This window comes from Alexandromys fortis, unplaced genomic scaffold, assembly GCF_014885135.2.
Source record: "Alexandromys fortis isolate MF-2015 unplaced genomic scaffold, M_Fortis_MF-2015_v1.1 scaffold_98, whole genome shotgun sequence".
Classification (NCBI taxonomy): Eukaryota; Metazoa; Chordata; class Mammalia; order Rodentia; family Cricetidae; genus Alexandromys; species Alexandromys fortis.
The window spans coordinates 1,219,498-1,237,499 of NW_026068002.1; the positions used below are offsets into that span (position 1 = coordinate 1,219,498).

An 18,002-nucleotide genomic window follows, 5' to 3' on the forward strand; every position below is an offset into this window, starting at 1 on the left:
ATATATATTGCTTTGACTCTGAGAAAGACAGCAGACCAAGGTGTTACAAGAATTAAAATATCTGTAAGATTAGCTCTTTCCCTACCTACCTTTTGTCTTAGTAATGATTTTTGTTAAATTATGAGATGTTAGACTAGGTTACAGATCGTTACAGAAGTACAAGCAAAGCACACAAAATCTATCTATGTAAAATTATAAGTTGACAGATTCTAGGTAGAGACTCCAGGGTAAAACTGACACTGTTTTATGGAATTTATAGGAATCCCTGGAGCAAGTGAAGACTTCTAACACAAAGACTCAGAGGTGTGTCTGGGGTTCGTCAGGTCATCCATAAGTCCATAGAAGCACAAAACCCATAAGCAGTAGAAAGCTGAGTTTTACCACCTAGTATTTTCTATTGTAGGTTGGAAAAATATGGCATAAAAACCTTATCCAAAGTCCTAACACTTTGTGGTTAGTCCAAGATGGAAAGTACTTCTTATGGCATCTAGTCTTGTTCTAAATCCCTAGATCATTTAGTCAAGTAGAGGCCACACAACAGGCACTATAATATGGCACAAGGAACTTACCTTCTTACTTAAACATAGGAGTTTATTAATTATATTTTTTAAAATTTCAAAATCCATGAAGTAAATAAAACACAGATAATAAATATTCTGTTTCATCTAAATGATGAGGAGCAAAAGAAATCAGTTGTATATTCCACTGGTGTGACTTAGGTATGACTGAGAGAGTCTTTTTTTAAATAGACCACTGTAGTTTGTTTCTGAATTGTAGAGTCTAAAGCAGCACGGGTTCTTTTTAACAGAGAGAAATGCTGCTTAAATTGCTGACAAGAAACTGCACTTAAAGATTCAGCAGCCAGTGAATATAAACACTGGGAATAAACATGTCTACTTGAATCAATCAAAGCCAGCTGCAGCGTACCCCCAGAAAGGTGAGCAATTATTTATGAAATTATGTTTTCTTCAGTGATTCTGAGCTGCAGTTCTAGGATAAACTGAACAAGGAAAACAGACAAAGTCGCTATCCCAATTAATTTGGAGTCACATGAATGTTCAAAATCAAGGAATTTTAGTTATTTTTCACTTAACCTTACCACCCTGAATACAGGGTAGTTTAGCTTTAAAGGAAGACTGATTAAAGAGACTGGCTCATTCTTAAAGAACTGTATATTTTCTTTCATTTTAAAAGCAAATATCTGCGTGGACAGACTCACGGGTCTAGGGGATAAAGAAGGTGGGGCTGAGAGCATTTACTGAGGGTCTGTTGTTCTTCCTGTGTTCACCCGTGTCCGTGCCTGGTCTTCTGTTGTGAGAGTGTCATTGCCGTTAGCTGCTTCCTTGTTGTTATTGTTTGCATGTGTTTGATATATGTGTGGTGCGTGTACGTGTGTGTGTGTGTGTGTGTGTGTGTGTGTGTGTGTGTGTGCGCGCGCGTGCGTGCAGAGGCCAGAGGATGAGATTGGGTTCCTCTTTTAGCACTCTGCTTTATTCCTCTGCGACAGGGTCCATCACTGAACCAGGAGGGAGGCTGATAAGCAACACCCTCCAGAGATCCTCCTGTCCCCCCTGCTAGAGCATTAGCATAAAAGACACATGAGCACCTGTTCCCGGCATGTTATATGGGCGCTGGGATCTGAATCCATGCTGTCATGCCTGTGCCATAAGCTCTCATACCTGCTGAGCCACTCTCCTATCCATAGCTGGGGTTTGGATCAGTGTCTTAATTTCCCTGGGGTAGTCATGGACTCTGAAGCTACTGGACAGTGGTGACCATGAGGTCAGCACAATGGTGTTCGTGATATCTGCAGTCAAATATACGAATTCTAGATTTCTGAGGTTCATGCTTAGGACTGGAAACTTGACTATCTCTATCAGGTTAGTTTGTGAGCAGGTCTCTGAGAGAATATTTTTTTAAAGATATTTTTTTGAGTGTGTTTTGCCTGCATGTATGTTGTGTGGCACCTGTACACCTGATGTTCATGAAGGTCAAAAGGACTCCTGGAACTAGAATTAGGGATACTTGTAATTAATGATGGAAACGGAACTCTTGTTCTCTGTAAAAGAAAGAAGCATAACTGAGCCATCTTTCCAGCTTCCATGAGGGATTTTCTTGGTCGTTAATTGATTCATAAGGAAACAGTTCACTATGAGTGGTACCAGTCCTAAGGAATTGTTCCTGGGTGTATAAGAAAGCTAGCTAAGCATGAGCCTGTAAGCACGAGAACTAGAAAGTGAGCCCAGCAAACACTGTTTCTCCCCAATTTCTAGTGTAGCTCGTTGAACTGAAGGCAAGAGTCACAGCCTTGCCTCTAACCAGGGAATTCACTTTTCAAATGCATAAAGCGGGAGGGAAAACAGATACAAATATCCCTAGAATGTAAAATAATCCTGAAATATTATATAAAAAAACCTTTAATGACACTCGAGTCATGGATCTTTCACTACGTCATGTCACTTGTTCTGTGTTTATGATGTCAACAGGTGCCTACCAACCCTGTCAGACTGGGATAAAGGAAAGAAGATGTCATGGAAGGTAGCGAAGCAACGATTAGTAGCTAACTTGTATTTATTAGCAATTTGGTTTCTGTGCATCACATAATATTTCTAAGAGTTCTATTTTTTTAGCATAAAGTAATATGTTTCTATTTTTCTCTATAGCCAAGGACAATTAAAGTTTTAATTATTCATCCCTACTCTTCATTTCTCTTCCCTCTTATTCATGTAGAATAAAATGTCAGGTCTAATGAAACTCAGCATGACTTTCTCTGAAGTGTTGTAACACAGCCAATAGATGACAGAAAAGAATCCAGTCCTTGGCTCCAAAAGCCTGCAAAGGTCCCAGGTCACTCTTCCTTGCACAAGCTTTGTTCTTGAAGAATGCAAAGCCCTTTCAATGTCAGAGAGTTGTGTCTCTGATATATGTCACATAGATATCAGATGGACTTTTCCCCCTGAAAAAACTTCATTAGTTAATTGTTCCTTTATATACAGTTTTTCTAGCTAATTGGTCCATCTGCCAACTGAAGGTGTTAAGGGTTCGCCAAGGAAGCTGATAGGTAGGGAGGAAGCCCAAGAGTTTTACCAATCCAAAGTGAAATGCCTGATAATGACACCGGGGAATTGTATATTTTAGAAGTAAGTAATTCCTTCACATTTTTCTCTTTTATTCTAAAAATTATACTCGCAATGGACCTGCCTTTTAGTGAGTAGTTTTAATTATTCTCTATAATCCCAACTTCTGCATTGTAGACACAGTATCATCCCAGAGTGCCAACCAAACATTGTCAAACATCCCTGCAGGCAAAAACTGTTTGAATTCTGAACAACTGTTCTATAGATAGACTGCTCCTAAGAACTTTGAGTGTGTGCATGAGTGATCTGAGATGTTGAGATATTATATACACATATAGTTTTGTTTCATGCATCTAACATGAAATATAGAATCCCCTTAATTTTTAAATTCTTAAAATAATTTAAAGAGATAGATAGATAGATAGATAGATAGATAGATAGATAGATAGATAGATGTAACTCAAGAATGTTGAAGGTATTAAAAACTACTGCTTAGGCTCATAAAAAATGTGGGAGAGTATTATTTGATCAACTAGTGCATTTATAATTATTTCCTGGTAAAGAAAGGAAAAGGCTACAAATGATTATGGGTTACTTGAGAATGCCATGGTCATCCCCAGCATAAAAAGTGATAGGGATTTCTTTTCTTCCCCATTTAAACAGTAGAACTACATAAGTAGACAACCAGATTGCATGGTGGACTCATTTGACATATGATGATTAAATTAGTTTAAATGACTAAATCACGATTAAATCAAAACAAACAAAAATTAGTGTGACTTAATTATCTGGACATGTAGACAACTGACCCGGAACTGCATGGGACTTTTAACAGACTTATGGTGTGAGCTATGTAGGACTCATGAAAGAACTAGTCACTCAGAAACTGAAATTTCTGGTCTTTAAAACTCCCTGGCAACAGTTTTTTATACCTTAATTATTTCATATAATATACACAACAATGGATCCAGGAAGAATAACTTAAACATAAGATTTAAATTTTATTAAAGATTCGTTGTGTGTGTGTGTGTGTGTGGTGTGGTGGTGGTGTATGTATGTGTGTTTCTGTGTGTGTCTGTATGTCTATATGTATGTGTGTGTGTATGTATGTGCGCCTGCGTGCGGCTGTATGTGTGTCTGTGTGGTACGTGGTATGGTGGTGTTGGAATGTGTAAGTGTGTGTGTGTGTGTGTGTGTGTGTGTGTGTGTGGCTGTATGTGTGTCTGTGTTGTTTGTGGTATGGTGGTGGTGCTGGTGGTGCTATTGGAGTATGTGTGTGTGTGTGTGTGTTGCCTGTTTTCCAAAATGTGTGAAGACGCCAGAGTCCCACCATCAGGAATTAGAAGTAGCTGTGAACCAAGCCATGTGCAAGTCCTTTTAGCTACTGAGCTCTCTCTCCATCCCCTCCCATGGTGTGTAGCAGAGAATCGAGTGTTCTCTTTGACAGTGGAGGGAAGCCTGTGATCATATGAAGCGTGTAGACAGAACTATTCTTTATATGAAAGGGAAAGAAACCTCAAACTTTGTCCAATTTGCTGTCTTTCCTGCAGGATTTCCTGCAGAAAGTCTTCAACAACTGAGTTGTTGTAATCTTAGATAAATTTTGTCTTTAACTATTCTGGATGTACATGTTTAGGTTCCTCCAAATCAAACCTTTTACCTAAAAAATGCATGGTGTTCATCACTAGACCTTTTGGGGCCATTGTAATAATTTCAATTATAGCCTTAAGAAACTCACACCTTTTGGGGAGTAGAATATATTACAACTGGGCAGATTGCCATTTTTAATCTTTGTGGTGAGTGCCCGCTCAGAACGCAGTAATTCTTTAAGTGAGTAACAGAAATTTAAAAATGTCGTTACATTTTGATATTGGAATCATAAAGACTCAGAAGCAAGTCCCCTGAGCTTTGCATGCATGCACCAATGGAGCCTCATTTTGGTTTTGAGGCCTGTACCAGATGAGGTTGCTCAACTTACTCTCTGCAGGCTCTTTGGACCTTCGGCCGCTGGATGACTTCCTCAGCAGACTACGCCCTGAGGTAAAAAGGCTGGTGAGCTCTTCCAAAGGACTGGTTGGTGTCCGGGACCTGGAACCGCTCTGCGCAGCACTGTAGGTGTTCACTGCGGCGTTGACCATCTTTGCCCCATCTTGCGACACGGGTCTGGGAGTCGAGTGAGGCACTGAGGGAGAACTTCTTGAGAGGCTGCCAGAATGCACAGCATCATAGGGGGGAGGCCTCTTGAGACTCAAGGGCGTCAGGGACCTCCCCATGCTGACAGGGGATGGGGAGGTAGAATGACTTTTTGGATAGCCATGAGGAGATTGGGTTCTGTACAGAGTAGATGGAGGCGGAGGAGACGAGGAGAGCACAGAAGCTGCAGGCGCCGGGCCCAGGGCTCCGGTCTGGTCTTTAGTGTGGCTGGAGGTGTGCGATGGCAGGGAGGATGGACATGCTCCAGGTGGCTGCTTCATGTAAGACACGTTTTCCAATACAGGAAGCTTTGTGACCTCCAGAGGGGTCAGCGGAGACTCATCAGAATTGGGGGAGCAGTGCGCTGGGGCAGGTGGGAACACCAGCAGGGGTGGTCTATGAGAAAGTAAGTTGGGGAAGGGTGGGGGTATGTCACAGAGCAGACCCTTAGGAGTACATGGTCCTGAAGACTTGAGGAAGTCCAAGTCAGGCACCGTGGGAGTAGCACACTGCGAAGAACAACTGTGATGGTCGAAATCACATTTGGAATCATGACCGAGGTCGTCGAAAATGGGGTATTTCATCTCCTCGTACACAGCCTCACTCTGGTCGTCTTCTTCCTTCCTGAAGTCTCTCAGAATGTTACCCACCATCTCGATGTACACGGGCTCCTCTTCTTCCGGGTCCGCAGCAGGGCTGCAAACCTGGGACAGAGATGAATCTCGTGGGAGCGAGGTCCTTCTTGGCACATGTTTTTTGATGTAGGTTTCATCGAATGATGTGCTAAGCTGAGTGTTGGGATTCCGTTTTGGTTTTGGTGGGGGGATTTTCTTTGAATATTCGTCACTGTGGGGTCTTGGCTTGGCAGACACTGAAAGAAAAGTAAAAGGGATTGAGGAGTAAAACATGAATAAATTGGAAAGATTTCATATTTGACCTGTGCTTGGGTTTTCTGTAATTCTTTGAGGCAAAGAGTAGTCAACTTCATTATTAGTTAGTTTGAGTCTTTGATTAAACCACAAACTCATGGTCTAACATGTCCCATAGAATATCTTGGTGGTAGAATTATACCGACTCTTAATTTCGGACTAATTATTATCTAGCTACTCGTTCAACACTGATAAAGGCATTAGACTGGGGCAGTAGTTACTACTGTGCCTTGGGATTATTAATGAAAAACTTAAGGGTGAAGTTTCTTGGATAATAATACGTAAAAATAAATTTGGAAAAGTGAGACTGAAATTAGACGACGGTAGGGAGAATATGATGTATGTTCACATAAATGGTCACAAAATTAACAGAAATTGAAATATTTTACTGGTGTGGCTGTAACAAATGCTTTCACCTTTTTGGGATAAAAACAAAAACATCACAGTTTGTTGAGTTTAATCCCTGTGCCAACGCAAATAAATAGCTCCTATGAAGATGGATCCAAGACTTCAGAGAGACTGCTATGAAAGTGTTATGAGTCTAGACAGGTTAATCTCTAGATCCTGCTGTGGTTTAGGGTGCATTCATCTACTTTTTTCCAGCAAATATCTTAAGGCATGCCCAATGCTATCTTTGTGTAGTGATGGACCACTCTCGATTCTGAATTCCCTGGAGAGTTTTAAAGGAAAATAATAAAGGGGTAATGAATAAGCTTCAATAACTGATGGGAACTGGGAACTTGTGACAGATGTGTAGAACAAGGAACCACCTCCCTCTGGGCTGGAAGTCCTATCACTGCTCTACAAATTTTGATAGAAAACGAATTTGTTGACACCATATTGAAAGGTAGACCTGGGTGAAAAATGTCTGCAACTAAAATTTGTTTTATGAAGAAAGATTCTGGATTCTTGTTATGGATTTATTACCTTGTTGTGTTGATTAATACTTATATGGATTATCTCATGACACAGCATGGCAGACCTAGTGGCTTACGTAGATGCCAGTACACGAGTCAGCTGACATCAGAGTTTACCATCTCCAAACTTGGACAAAGCTAGCCAGACTACTCTATGATTTGCAGACTAAGAGGGGTGTCAAGATAACAATAAGGAAACTTTGATTTTCTCCTTTTCTATTTTCAAATCTCATAGCTTATGACACAAAAGCCTTTCTAAAATTTACTAAAGAATGGAATTCTTCTGAGTTCTGGGTATGTGGCTGCTTTGTGCATCTATTGTGTCTTTAAGACAAAAACAATCAAGTATTCTACTACACACTTCATTTGGCTGGGTTTATAATTCCAGGTACTCTCTTCCACTTGTCCATGATGATAACTGTACTCATTGCAATCAAACAGTTTTTTTTGTAATGCATCTAGATTTTTTTCTTTAAACCTTACTACTAAAAACTAGCATCATTTCCCAAAAGACTAGCTTAGTGAAACAGTTTATTTCCAAACATTAAAAGTCTATAGACATAATTAAGTGGAAATTAGTTAGCTAATTCCTCTCTAGAAGGAACCAAAGAACCACAAGCTCTTCTTTCCATCACCCAACTTGGCATGAATTTTATTATATTAAAAAATAAGATCAGTTTATGTACATACAATACTTACAAATTAAGATAAAGCAAAGCTATCTATGAACAAGCCTGAGTTAAGACTGGCAGTCTAGCAAAGCTACCCAAGGACAATGCTGATTTCACGCTGGAAGGATTTTTGAAAGAATGGAAACCTCAAAGAAGGAAAATCTATCCAGAATATTCTTTGAAGTTTACTTCCTGTTACTTTCAACCACAGGGCATTACCTAAACTAATCATGCTGGAAATAAATTTCCTTTGGCTGTTGGGCTCAAAAAGGAGAGTATAAGAGTGAGGGGGCCCTGTGGGGAACTGATTGATCTGAGCCTACAGTTAGGATGATGTTGTGATGTGGGTAACTTCCCTGCGTAGGAACAATCACACTCAGATTAAGGTTTTCATTCTTCTCTCTTAAATTCTAAGCAGATAATTGGGGAAACAGGATTGTCCAAAGTACCTGAGTGGACAGAGAGACCTTGAGACAATGTCTTCCTTTCCCACACAGATGAGAAGATAACCTTTGCATCTTCCTCAAATCGTGAACAAATGACTGTTTTGTTTGCAAAAAGGCACAAAAATGAAATAAAGATCTTCTACACTCATGAAATTAATGGAGAAATTTCCTATTTCAGAAGAATGTATAGTATAACTAAACTAGAATAGTTAGTCTTAAGAAATATGGACAAGCTCATGATATGAAGTTCATGGAGACAGTTTAATTATTTTGAACTAATTACAGAGAATTTGTACAAGGAAAGCCAAATATGATACATGAGTCTCCTGGTATCAGTGAGATGATCAAACCTGGCACATTCCATTGATCTGTGATCCCCTAGGACACCCGCATATTCTACTAAAGACCACAACAAGTATCATGGCACTGGGAGACAGAACTGTGGTTGACATGTAAGCTTGGCAGAAGTCTTGAGAACAAACGGCCTTTGTAGAATTGAGTCTCTTCCCTTCTCCTTGCCTGTCATATCAGAATGCAGAGGAAAGTCATCCTTCTACAAGCCAGGCAAAAATGCCTCAGTAGAAGCTAAATATGCCATGTCTTGATCTTAGACTGCTGATGTTAAAGACTATGGAGAATGGGACTTCTGTAATTTAAATCATGCCCCCATTTTGCAGTGTCACCCTGAGGCAGCTAAGATAAAGTATGTATTCATTGATCACTATGTAAATATGTAAGAACCCTTTATAGTTAAATGATAGGTACCTATTTGAATTCCATCCTGTGGTATTAGGATTTTATGAGTACTTTTATTATTTTAAAATTTAATACAGTACATCCCAAGGTATCGTTTAAAATCTTTTTCATCCCCTGCCTCACACCATCTCATCTTCTTCAAGAGAGCATGATTTTGTTCCACAAAACATTATTCAGGACAAATATCCACCCAGGATCAGGCTTGTACCACCAGGACAGTAATCATGGTTCCTTGTGATACAATTCTCCAACCTCTAATTTATGCCCACACATAGACTGCCTAACTCTCACACACTTACTGGAGGTTTGCTGCTTGGATTGACACTTGTTGCAAAACACCTAGATCCTACACTTCCTTGGCTCATGGCCAGATGAAGCAGTTCCCTTAGCTGATCTTTCCTGGGAAACCCTTGCAAACCAGCAGGTAAGCCTCTTTCTCTTCCTGTTTGGTGGAGACTGCCCAAGGCTAGCAGGTTTATCTAACTCTAGTAGTTCTTTCCCTGACCCTCTGAATTAGTACTGTGCAAAGTTTGAATTGGGAGAATAAGGATTATGTAGAGAGTAAATTGTTAAATAAATTACAAATAATTGAATTCATTCCCTCGAGACTGGGGGGAAGGGGATTCCTATATCTTTATTTTATAACCTTCCAAAGTCTCATAATTCATTTGGGAAGTAAGATTAGAGGTAAACATATTTCCTAGGGAGGTAGCTTTTTATTTGCACACATATTACAGGATAGATCAATGATGATATATTTCCACTGTCATATTTTTAAAGTTTCTCTATATATGGAAAAGTCTTAAATTATAGGTAACATTATCCCCCAATTTATTTCACGTTTAATCTATTTCTGGTGAATCTAAAAGTAAAGAAAATTATTTCTTAGTATAATTTTTTTTCTGAGGCCCTTAAAATAGTCCTGTGCCACATATACAGATGTTGAACTGTTGCTAATTAAAGTCACACATACAAAAGACAATAAGAACTGCATTGCAATTTTCAACATTTAACGGAATCCAACCATTTTAGAAAAGGTGATTTTATCATTTTAAATGAATTTTAAATTATTTCTAATAAGCCCAAAGATAGAAGCAATAATTCCTGTTCAACTTGAGAACACAAATTTTAAGGCTTAAAATAGTATAATGACAGTCTCATTGAACGAGCAGAAAGTGACATTTTTGAAATGAAGTACCTGAACACAAAGGTTATGCATGGCTTTCAGATGATCTGTCTTTCACAGTTAATTTTGGAAATTCACCATGTCCTTTGTCAGCTTATCCTTCAGAAATACATTTTGTAAAAGAGTAATATAAAAATATGCTTTAGTGTCTGTCAGGGTGCATAACCTGTGAGAGAAAAAAGTAACACAGCACAGGTTGGCATTCCTGCTCATGGAAGCACCCTGTGGTCATAGGATTCCAGAGGTTGCAGGACCGTTAGAGACTATTCATTCCAGGCAAATTCTCTCTCTCTCTCTCTCTCTCTCTCTCTCTCTCTCTCTCTCTCTCTCTCTCTCTGTGTGTGTGTGTGTGTGTGTTCGTGTGTATGTTTCTATAGTTTGATTTTAGAAAGTCTAACAGGTCTACATAATGCATAGTAGCCATTCCTACTCTCTCTCTGTTCAACCACCTCATCCCTGTTAACCTCTCATGTTTGTGTCTATTATTTTACATGACCCACTGAGTTGATCCAGGGCCTTCCCTTGACCATGAGTTTTGAACTATCTTTTAGAGCCTGGCAGTGGCTACACAACCTAAGTCTATTTTTCTCTGTCTCTAAGAATCTATCAATAACCACTAGCTCAATAGTAGAGGTAGGGTCTTCTGAACCCCTCCACCTTCCATATCTGACTGTAGGCAGGGTCAGTCTTCTGTGGATCTGGTGGAGATATCCAGGATTGTTAAACTCTATGTGACTGGTAAGTAAATATGAATTTTTCTTACCATGTATGTTTTTAGAAAAGAATATTCCAAGTTGAATTTAGCATTCTATACCTTTTGAGACAAGCAAATCAATAGTGGAAAGCTATGTAATTCATCATTTTATCTTTGCTGTACTGTAATATATCGTTTGAAATGGTATTCATCCACAGAACAGGCAGAACCAAAGTACTTTAAATCTCATTGTACGTATTTATTCAAGTAATAATTCAACCTGGGAAATAGTGTCCACACACTGTGTGATTCTGGAACAGGTTGATTCTGAAGGTGAGAGACACATTTCCCACTTAAGGGGGGAATTGTGCTCACAATAACTCTCTTCACAACTCACAATGCCACAGCTTTGAGAGATATTTTTATTTTCACAGTCACAAGCTCTAAAATACTATCAACAATTTTTAAAAGATGTTTGTTAAGGGATGGAAGCTGCAATGTTTTTGGTCTACTTATAGGAGGAAAAAGAAAGCATGATAAAGATACAGGGCACATCAGACTGAACTTGCAGGATGCATGTTACAGCTCCAGACAGGTGACAAAGGAAGCAGAGAACTCAAACTAATGTTCGAGTGAATCCAAGGAAACCAAGGCTGCCTACTGGCTTAGCAATGCATTCTGACTTTGAAAGACTAGCAGCTTAGGGAGGCCTGAGGGAACTTTTGCTTAGCATTAAAGATAGGATCCTAACCTAGCTGTGATCCATAACACCAGGCACACAAGCTTACACTCATATTTTCCTTCTCTTTCCCTGCAACACACTTACTCAAAACGTGTTTATGATTACTTTTGCAAAAATTGTTAATTTTTGCTTCACACTTCATTCTATTGGTTGGAAAATAAACTTACAGACTATAGCTTTCACTTTAAAAATTAGAATAGGTTCAATGATGTGAGTTCACTTTACATGGTGAGGGTCAAGGTTGTTTCTTGAAATCATACTTATTCTGAGGTATATAGGCATTCCCTATATCACACATAATATTTACAGGTTGTGGTAAGAAATATTTAAAGAATCTTAAGTCAGAAATAAATTCTAAAGGCCTCCAGTAAGAGCTCCCTTTAGTTCTGTGTGCACAGGTTGTTGTTTCTTAGTCAGTAAAGTCTATTTCCTCCCTCTCCTGGGAAATCCACCCACCATGTAACATGACCTCTAACCTCTCTGAGAACACTATGCTGGAGAAAAGCCCAGGCTGACTTAGAGAAAAGGGAAAATAACAGTACCAATAATAAAAATCCAGTTGAATAAGCCCAGTAAAGTTGGTCTGTATGTGGGATTCCCTCTCTGTGCTGTGAATGTTTTAATACCATTTCTTAATAAATAAGTTGTTTAGCCTATGACAGGGCAGGATATTGGTAGACAGGAAAAAAAAGCTGAAATGCTGAGAGAAAGAAAGTGAAGTCAGGGAGATTCTATGCAGCTGCCAAAGGAGAAGGTCATCAGAATCTTACTGGTAAGCCACAGCCATGTGCTCATACACAGATGAACAGAAATGGGTTAATTTAAGATGTAAGAGCTAACTAGAAATAGGCCTGAGCTATTGGCCAATCAGTGTTGTAATTAATATAATTCTTGTGAGATTATTCAGGTCTCAGTGGCCCGGAAATGAAAGTCCATTCTTCATTTATATAATGGCACTCAAACATTTGGCAAGAATTTCCATATAAAACCTGAGAAAACTTAAAAAAAGGATTCTAGAGAGAAAAGAATAGAGTCAAGTATGGTTGTTGGTAGCAGCATTGTCTCGGGTGGGCTCTGTGTGTTAAAAGCAAGCAAAGGCACAGCTCCTTTAAGAGAGGCTTCTTTACTCAGTATTAGCAGCCAAAACCTCAGAGCTCTTTTAAAAGACTCTGCCACCAAACACTTAAATGATGTTTAGGAGGAGCCAGTGGCAGACTTCTTAGTGGTAGCATGGATGTAGAAAGTTCACAGACTTTTGTCAATTAATGTGACTCCTACCAGTACCTCCACCATGAAGCTAAACTCCCAAAAAGTTAAGGAATAGGGTGGATCCAGCTGCCAAAACCAAACCTATAATATAGCTTAGTAAATTAAACACTCATTTGGTCAGAAAAAGAGATAAACAGTAAAGACAGATTCAGATAAAATACCTCTAAATGGTTTACAGTATATTTAAAAATATGTGTAGGTTTGAGAGATGATGTGGGAGTGTCATATATCAATCTGTTGATTTTATTGGTTAAGTAATAAAGAAACTGCTTGGATGGCCCCCATAGGTTAAAACATAGGTGGGAGGAGTAAACAGAACAGAATGCTGGGAGGAAGAGGAAGTAAGCTCAGACTCGACATCTCTGCTCTCTGGAGCAGAGTCGCCATGATTCTCCCACTCCAGACAAACGCAGGTTAAGATCTTCTCTGGTAAGCCACCTCGTGGGCTACACAGATTATTAGAAATGGGATAGGTTAATATGTAAGAGCTAGCCAATTAAGAGGCTGAAACTATTGGGCCAGGCAGTGTTTAAAGAGTAAAGTTTCCTTGTAATTATTTCGGGGCATAAGCTAGCCATGCATGCGGCCGGGTGCCGGGGACGCAGCCCTGCCGCTACTATTACTACAGAGAAAGAAAAGAAAAAGAATAGAGAAAGTCCTTAAAAAAATAAATAAATAGAATAGTTAAGTTGAGTATAGTGGCATACACCTTTAATCCCAGCACTTAGGAGGCAGAGGCAGGTGGATCTCTGTGAGTTCAAGAGCAGCCTGGTCTACAGAGAGAGTTTCAGGACAGCCAAAGATACACAGAGAAACCCTGTCTCAAAAAAAACAAAAATTAAAAATTAAAATTAAAGAAACAGAGTAAAAAATTAAAGCTATACAAAGATAAAAAACAAACAGAGAATATGGATACTGTATATTATTTTGTTGCCTTTGAATTGTTTGAATTCTGAGGAGAAAGAACAGCTGCTAAAAGACATTTGATTATAAATGTTGCTAGATTAATCCAATTTATATATTTTGAAAATGCTTTGACTTAAAATTTAAGTCAAAAGATATGTTACTTTGGGGAAGAGTTTTCTTTTGTTTCTACAGGAAATGAGAGGCTGTGGATTCATTCTTGATTAAGAAAAATAAAGTTTTATCAAAAAAGACCCCCTGAAAAATCTCTACTGGGAATGAACGGCCCAGTTGATCCACCCCCTGAAAAATCTCTATTGGGAATGAATGGCCCAGTTGATCCAAAATTTCAGATCTCCTCTGTTGCAGTTTCTTCTGAGTTCTGTATCCAAAACAGCTTTAACGCTGCTAGCTGAGATGATCAAACCTCACAGAATACTCCAGTCAATACTTGAGCATAATCCTAAATTTTCTTTGAGTCCTCATAAAATTATCAGTGCCCCAATCTGTGGGAAGTAGCCTAGAAAACTACACTCACATTCCAAAAAAAAAAAAAAAAAAACTTGGATTATGGATGTTTGTCTTTGTTTGGAGTGTTGGTTACAAGTTGTTATAGATAATGATCAGGAAAAATTTAAACAAAGGAGTTTCTGTTTTAAAAAAAAAAGGGTAAGTGCTGTGATACAATGCTCTTGTACCCTGTAAAGATTTGTCACTTGTATTGGTTTAATAAAGTGCTGGTTGGCCAGTAGACAGGCAGAAAGTATAGGTAGGGCAACCAGAATAGGAGAATTCTGGGAAGAGGAATGGCTCAGTCTGAAGTCACCAGACAGACACAGAAAAATCAAGGTAAGATTGGTTCACTGAATAAGGTACCAAACCACATGACTAAACATAGATAAGAATTATGGGTTAATTTAAGTTGTAAGAGCTAGTTATTATTAACTCTGAGCTAATAGATCCAATAATTTATATGTAATAAGCCTCTGTGTGTTTTGTTGGGACTGAACAGTTGTGAGACTAGGCAGTACAAAAACTTGCATCTCCAAAAATGAATACCAAGTGATGCTGGTCCAGCCTAAACTAGCTTTGGGACAAGAAGCTACAGAGGTTTGAAGGACAGTGTGTTGGAAAGCCATACAATTGTTGAGAAAATTGCTACAGAAGGTGAAAAACTGGGAAATTTGCTGCAGGATGGGAAAAATTAGGATCACTGTTGTTTGCCACCACATAGAAATACAAAATATACATCATAAAACTGAGAGATTCAAAAAGATACAGAGGTGTGAATGGGCTTGTCTTAGTGACACAGGATAAAGAACAACAGTGCTGAAGATATTGAAAAAGGAGTTGCTATATCTTTATGCAGAATTGAAAGGAGTTGTTTCTAGTACTGTACTTTGTCTGGAATCCTTCTCCAAACAGCTAAACATTCTAAAAGAAAAGTGGGTTGATGCTAAAGTCAAGTTGAGAGCCATACCAGAAAAATCTGACCATGAAGGGTTAAAAATCAAAATTAGGGCTATACAAGCCAGTGCTGAAAACTCTAAAATATATTAGGTCACAAATACAGGGATTTAAAGACTTTAAGTAATATACAATAACTCAATCTTATCCTCATGTAGAGAGGGACATAGCTCAATCTGTTACTTTGCTTTTCATTTAATGAAGTGAAGGCTTATTTGATTCATTGAAAGGTCTTTAGAAGTATAAATGTGGTTTACAACCCATATTTGCTGGAAGTAATTGAAAGCTGAAATAAAAGAATACTTAGGGAACAAAAATTTATAAAGACTACAAGTTAACAGAAAACTCCTCACTGTAGGTACCAGACCACCTCTTGTGGACAAGAGAAGGTAACTTGGGGAAAGAACTTTAGAAAGCAGGAGACAAATAAAAAGCATAGAGACAATAGACCCTAACCAACAAATATCTTCTGCCCTCAGAGTATAGACAATAGCTACAGGTTATTTTTGAGATTCTGAGGATCTTTGAATTTTAGCTATCTTGACTCAAAATTAATATCATGTGTGCATGTAGCTATCTCTGAAAAATGCTATTTCCATTTTCAAAGAACTAAGGTACATACTGTCCTCTGAGGATGCAGAAAGCATTCTTCCAGAATATAGAAATTAAGGAAGTAATATTGTTTCCTGAATATTATCACATCATCACAGGTTGATTTAGAGAAGCAATATTAAAAGAGGTTACAAACTTTCGGGACCGAAAGCTTAGATTAAAATCAGAGTAAGGATATTAATATAAAAGTGAAAAGCAAATGAGAATGGAGCTAGTTCTCCATAAATAATGAAAAGCAAAAGACTCACAGAGCATAGTCTGGTGGTCCAACAGAAGTTCCCAGCAGCTCTGGATATATCAGCTATATCTCTGCTATGGGCACAACATGCTGATTTAGACTTAAGTTAGTATCTTCATAATTGTATGGGGCACTTGTTCCTTAACTTGAGATTTGCTTCTGGATATTTTCATAATCATAATTTCTAAAGTGTATGCAGATGCTTTTGATTTAGAAACCAGTATAGATGAATACTGCCTTCATGTAGCCATTTCTTTTGAGCTTGGTTACCATGGTTCCCACTGAATGTGTATGACTTTCCCCCCCATCATTAAGTCAAAATACTGTAAGTGAAACTATTGTATCTGAACATGACTGGCTCCTTGGTGTTGCTCAGACCTCACAGAGCTTATAGTCATCTCTTCAGGACCACCCTGCTAGCTACCAATGTGAGCTCCTTCTTTTGCTTTTGTGGTTAGTTCAAGTGAGGTAGGGGTGACCGCGTAAATATTCCCTTCATTACACTAAGTTCTACTCTCTATAGGATCGTGAGTGTGTAGATTAATCTGGTTTAATCACTAAGATAAGTATTCTAGAATAATTACAAGCAGTCTGTGGTAAATATTTTTCCACTGTTGAGTGAGTGTGAGACCTTTGACATTACTAAGGAAAGCTTTTAAGAATTCATGTATTCTCTACTGACTTTAAAAAAGCCATTCATGACCCTAGAGCTTATCATTTCTTTAGAGATTATTTGATTCTATAAACAAGGAGATGCTGAGACCAATGAAGGACAGTAACATTTGCAAAGGATTGGTGTAATTTGGGGGGGGGGGATACTTGTGAAGAAACACTCAGATTATGCATGTAGCAGAATAAGAAGAATTAAATATTTTATCTGCTGAAAAGGACGACCGACAAAATGAAAATGTTCCTTTTTCTATCACATCAGACTCCGAGGAAAAGCCTGCAGCATGAAGAAACAGTAAAAGAGAAATCAAGTTGGATTCTGTAGTGTCTGTGGGTTTGTTAAGCCTTGTCCCAGGCCAGGAATCAGGAATTCAAGTGACCATTTCCTGGAGAAAACTTTCTTTGTTGGTATAAAATTTAATATATCAAAGTTACTCTAAACAAGGACACCGATGTACTATCTGTTCTTCTATATCTACCATCCCATGTGTGACAGTGCCATTTTACTAGGATCTCTGTATAGTGGGAAGAAGAATACAGGACAGAAAACAGCCAACCTGATCTTTACTTATCCAACAGTATGCCAGATTACAAACTCACCCCTAAGCTGAATTAATATCTTTGTCTTTCCCACTGATATTTTTCATTCTTCTTGTGTCCCTCACATGAGCTCAAGTAGGCAGCTACTTTCTCAAGTTTCTCAGCTGTATGTGTTCATACTCCTCTCAGCCATTTTCTTTTCTACTGTCTTCCTGCGATGAAACCCTTTCCCTCTCTAAGGTACAATTCAAAGGACACAACCTCTTCCTTTTCTCCTGATACTACTTACTATTAGAATTACTGCTTATTTATTTTGAAATTTACCTTCCGTATCCTGTACTGGAATATCAGCTTCTCTCTCTTAGGCCTTATGAGATTTCTGCACCGGACTGAAATCTCAAGGTCCAAATCAGGAGCACAAGGAGAGAGAGCACGAGCAAGCAACTCAGGACCGCGAGGGGGGCACCCACACACTGAGACAATGGGGATGTTCTATTGGGAACTCACCAAGGCCAGCTGGCCTGGGTCTGAAAAAGCCTGGGTTAAAACCGGTCTCGCTGAACATAGCGGACAATGAGGACTACTGAGACCCCAAGAACAATGGCAAAGGGTTTTTGATCCTACTGCACCTATTGGTTTTGTGGGAGCCTAGGCAGTTTGGATGCTCACCTTACTAGACCTGGATGGAGGTGG

At 38.8% G+C, this 18,002-nt stretch overlaps 1 protein-coding gene across 2 annotated transcripts in view; it reads right to left on the minus strand.

The window, feature by feature from the left end:
• Nyap2 (neuronal tyrosine-phosphorylated phosphoinositide-3-kinase adaptor 2) overlaps positions 1 to 18,002 on the minus strand; it is a 208,134-nt gene that overhangs the window by 47,681 nt on the left and 142,451 nt on the right. For both annotated transcript variants that reach the window (XM_050161056.1, XM_050161055.1), the window contains exon 3: positions 5,056 to 6,141. In XM_050161056.1, the coding sequence (XP_050017013.1) occupies positions 5,056 to 6,141 (1,086 nt within the window). The remainder of the gene's footprint in view (positions 1 to 5,055; positions 6,142 to 18,002) is intronic.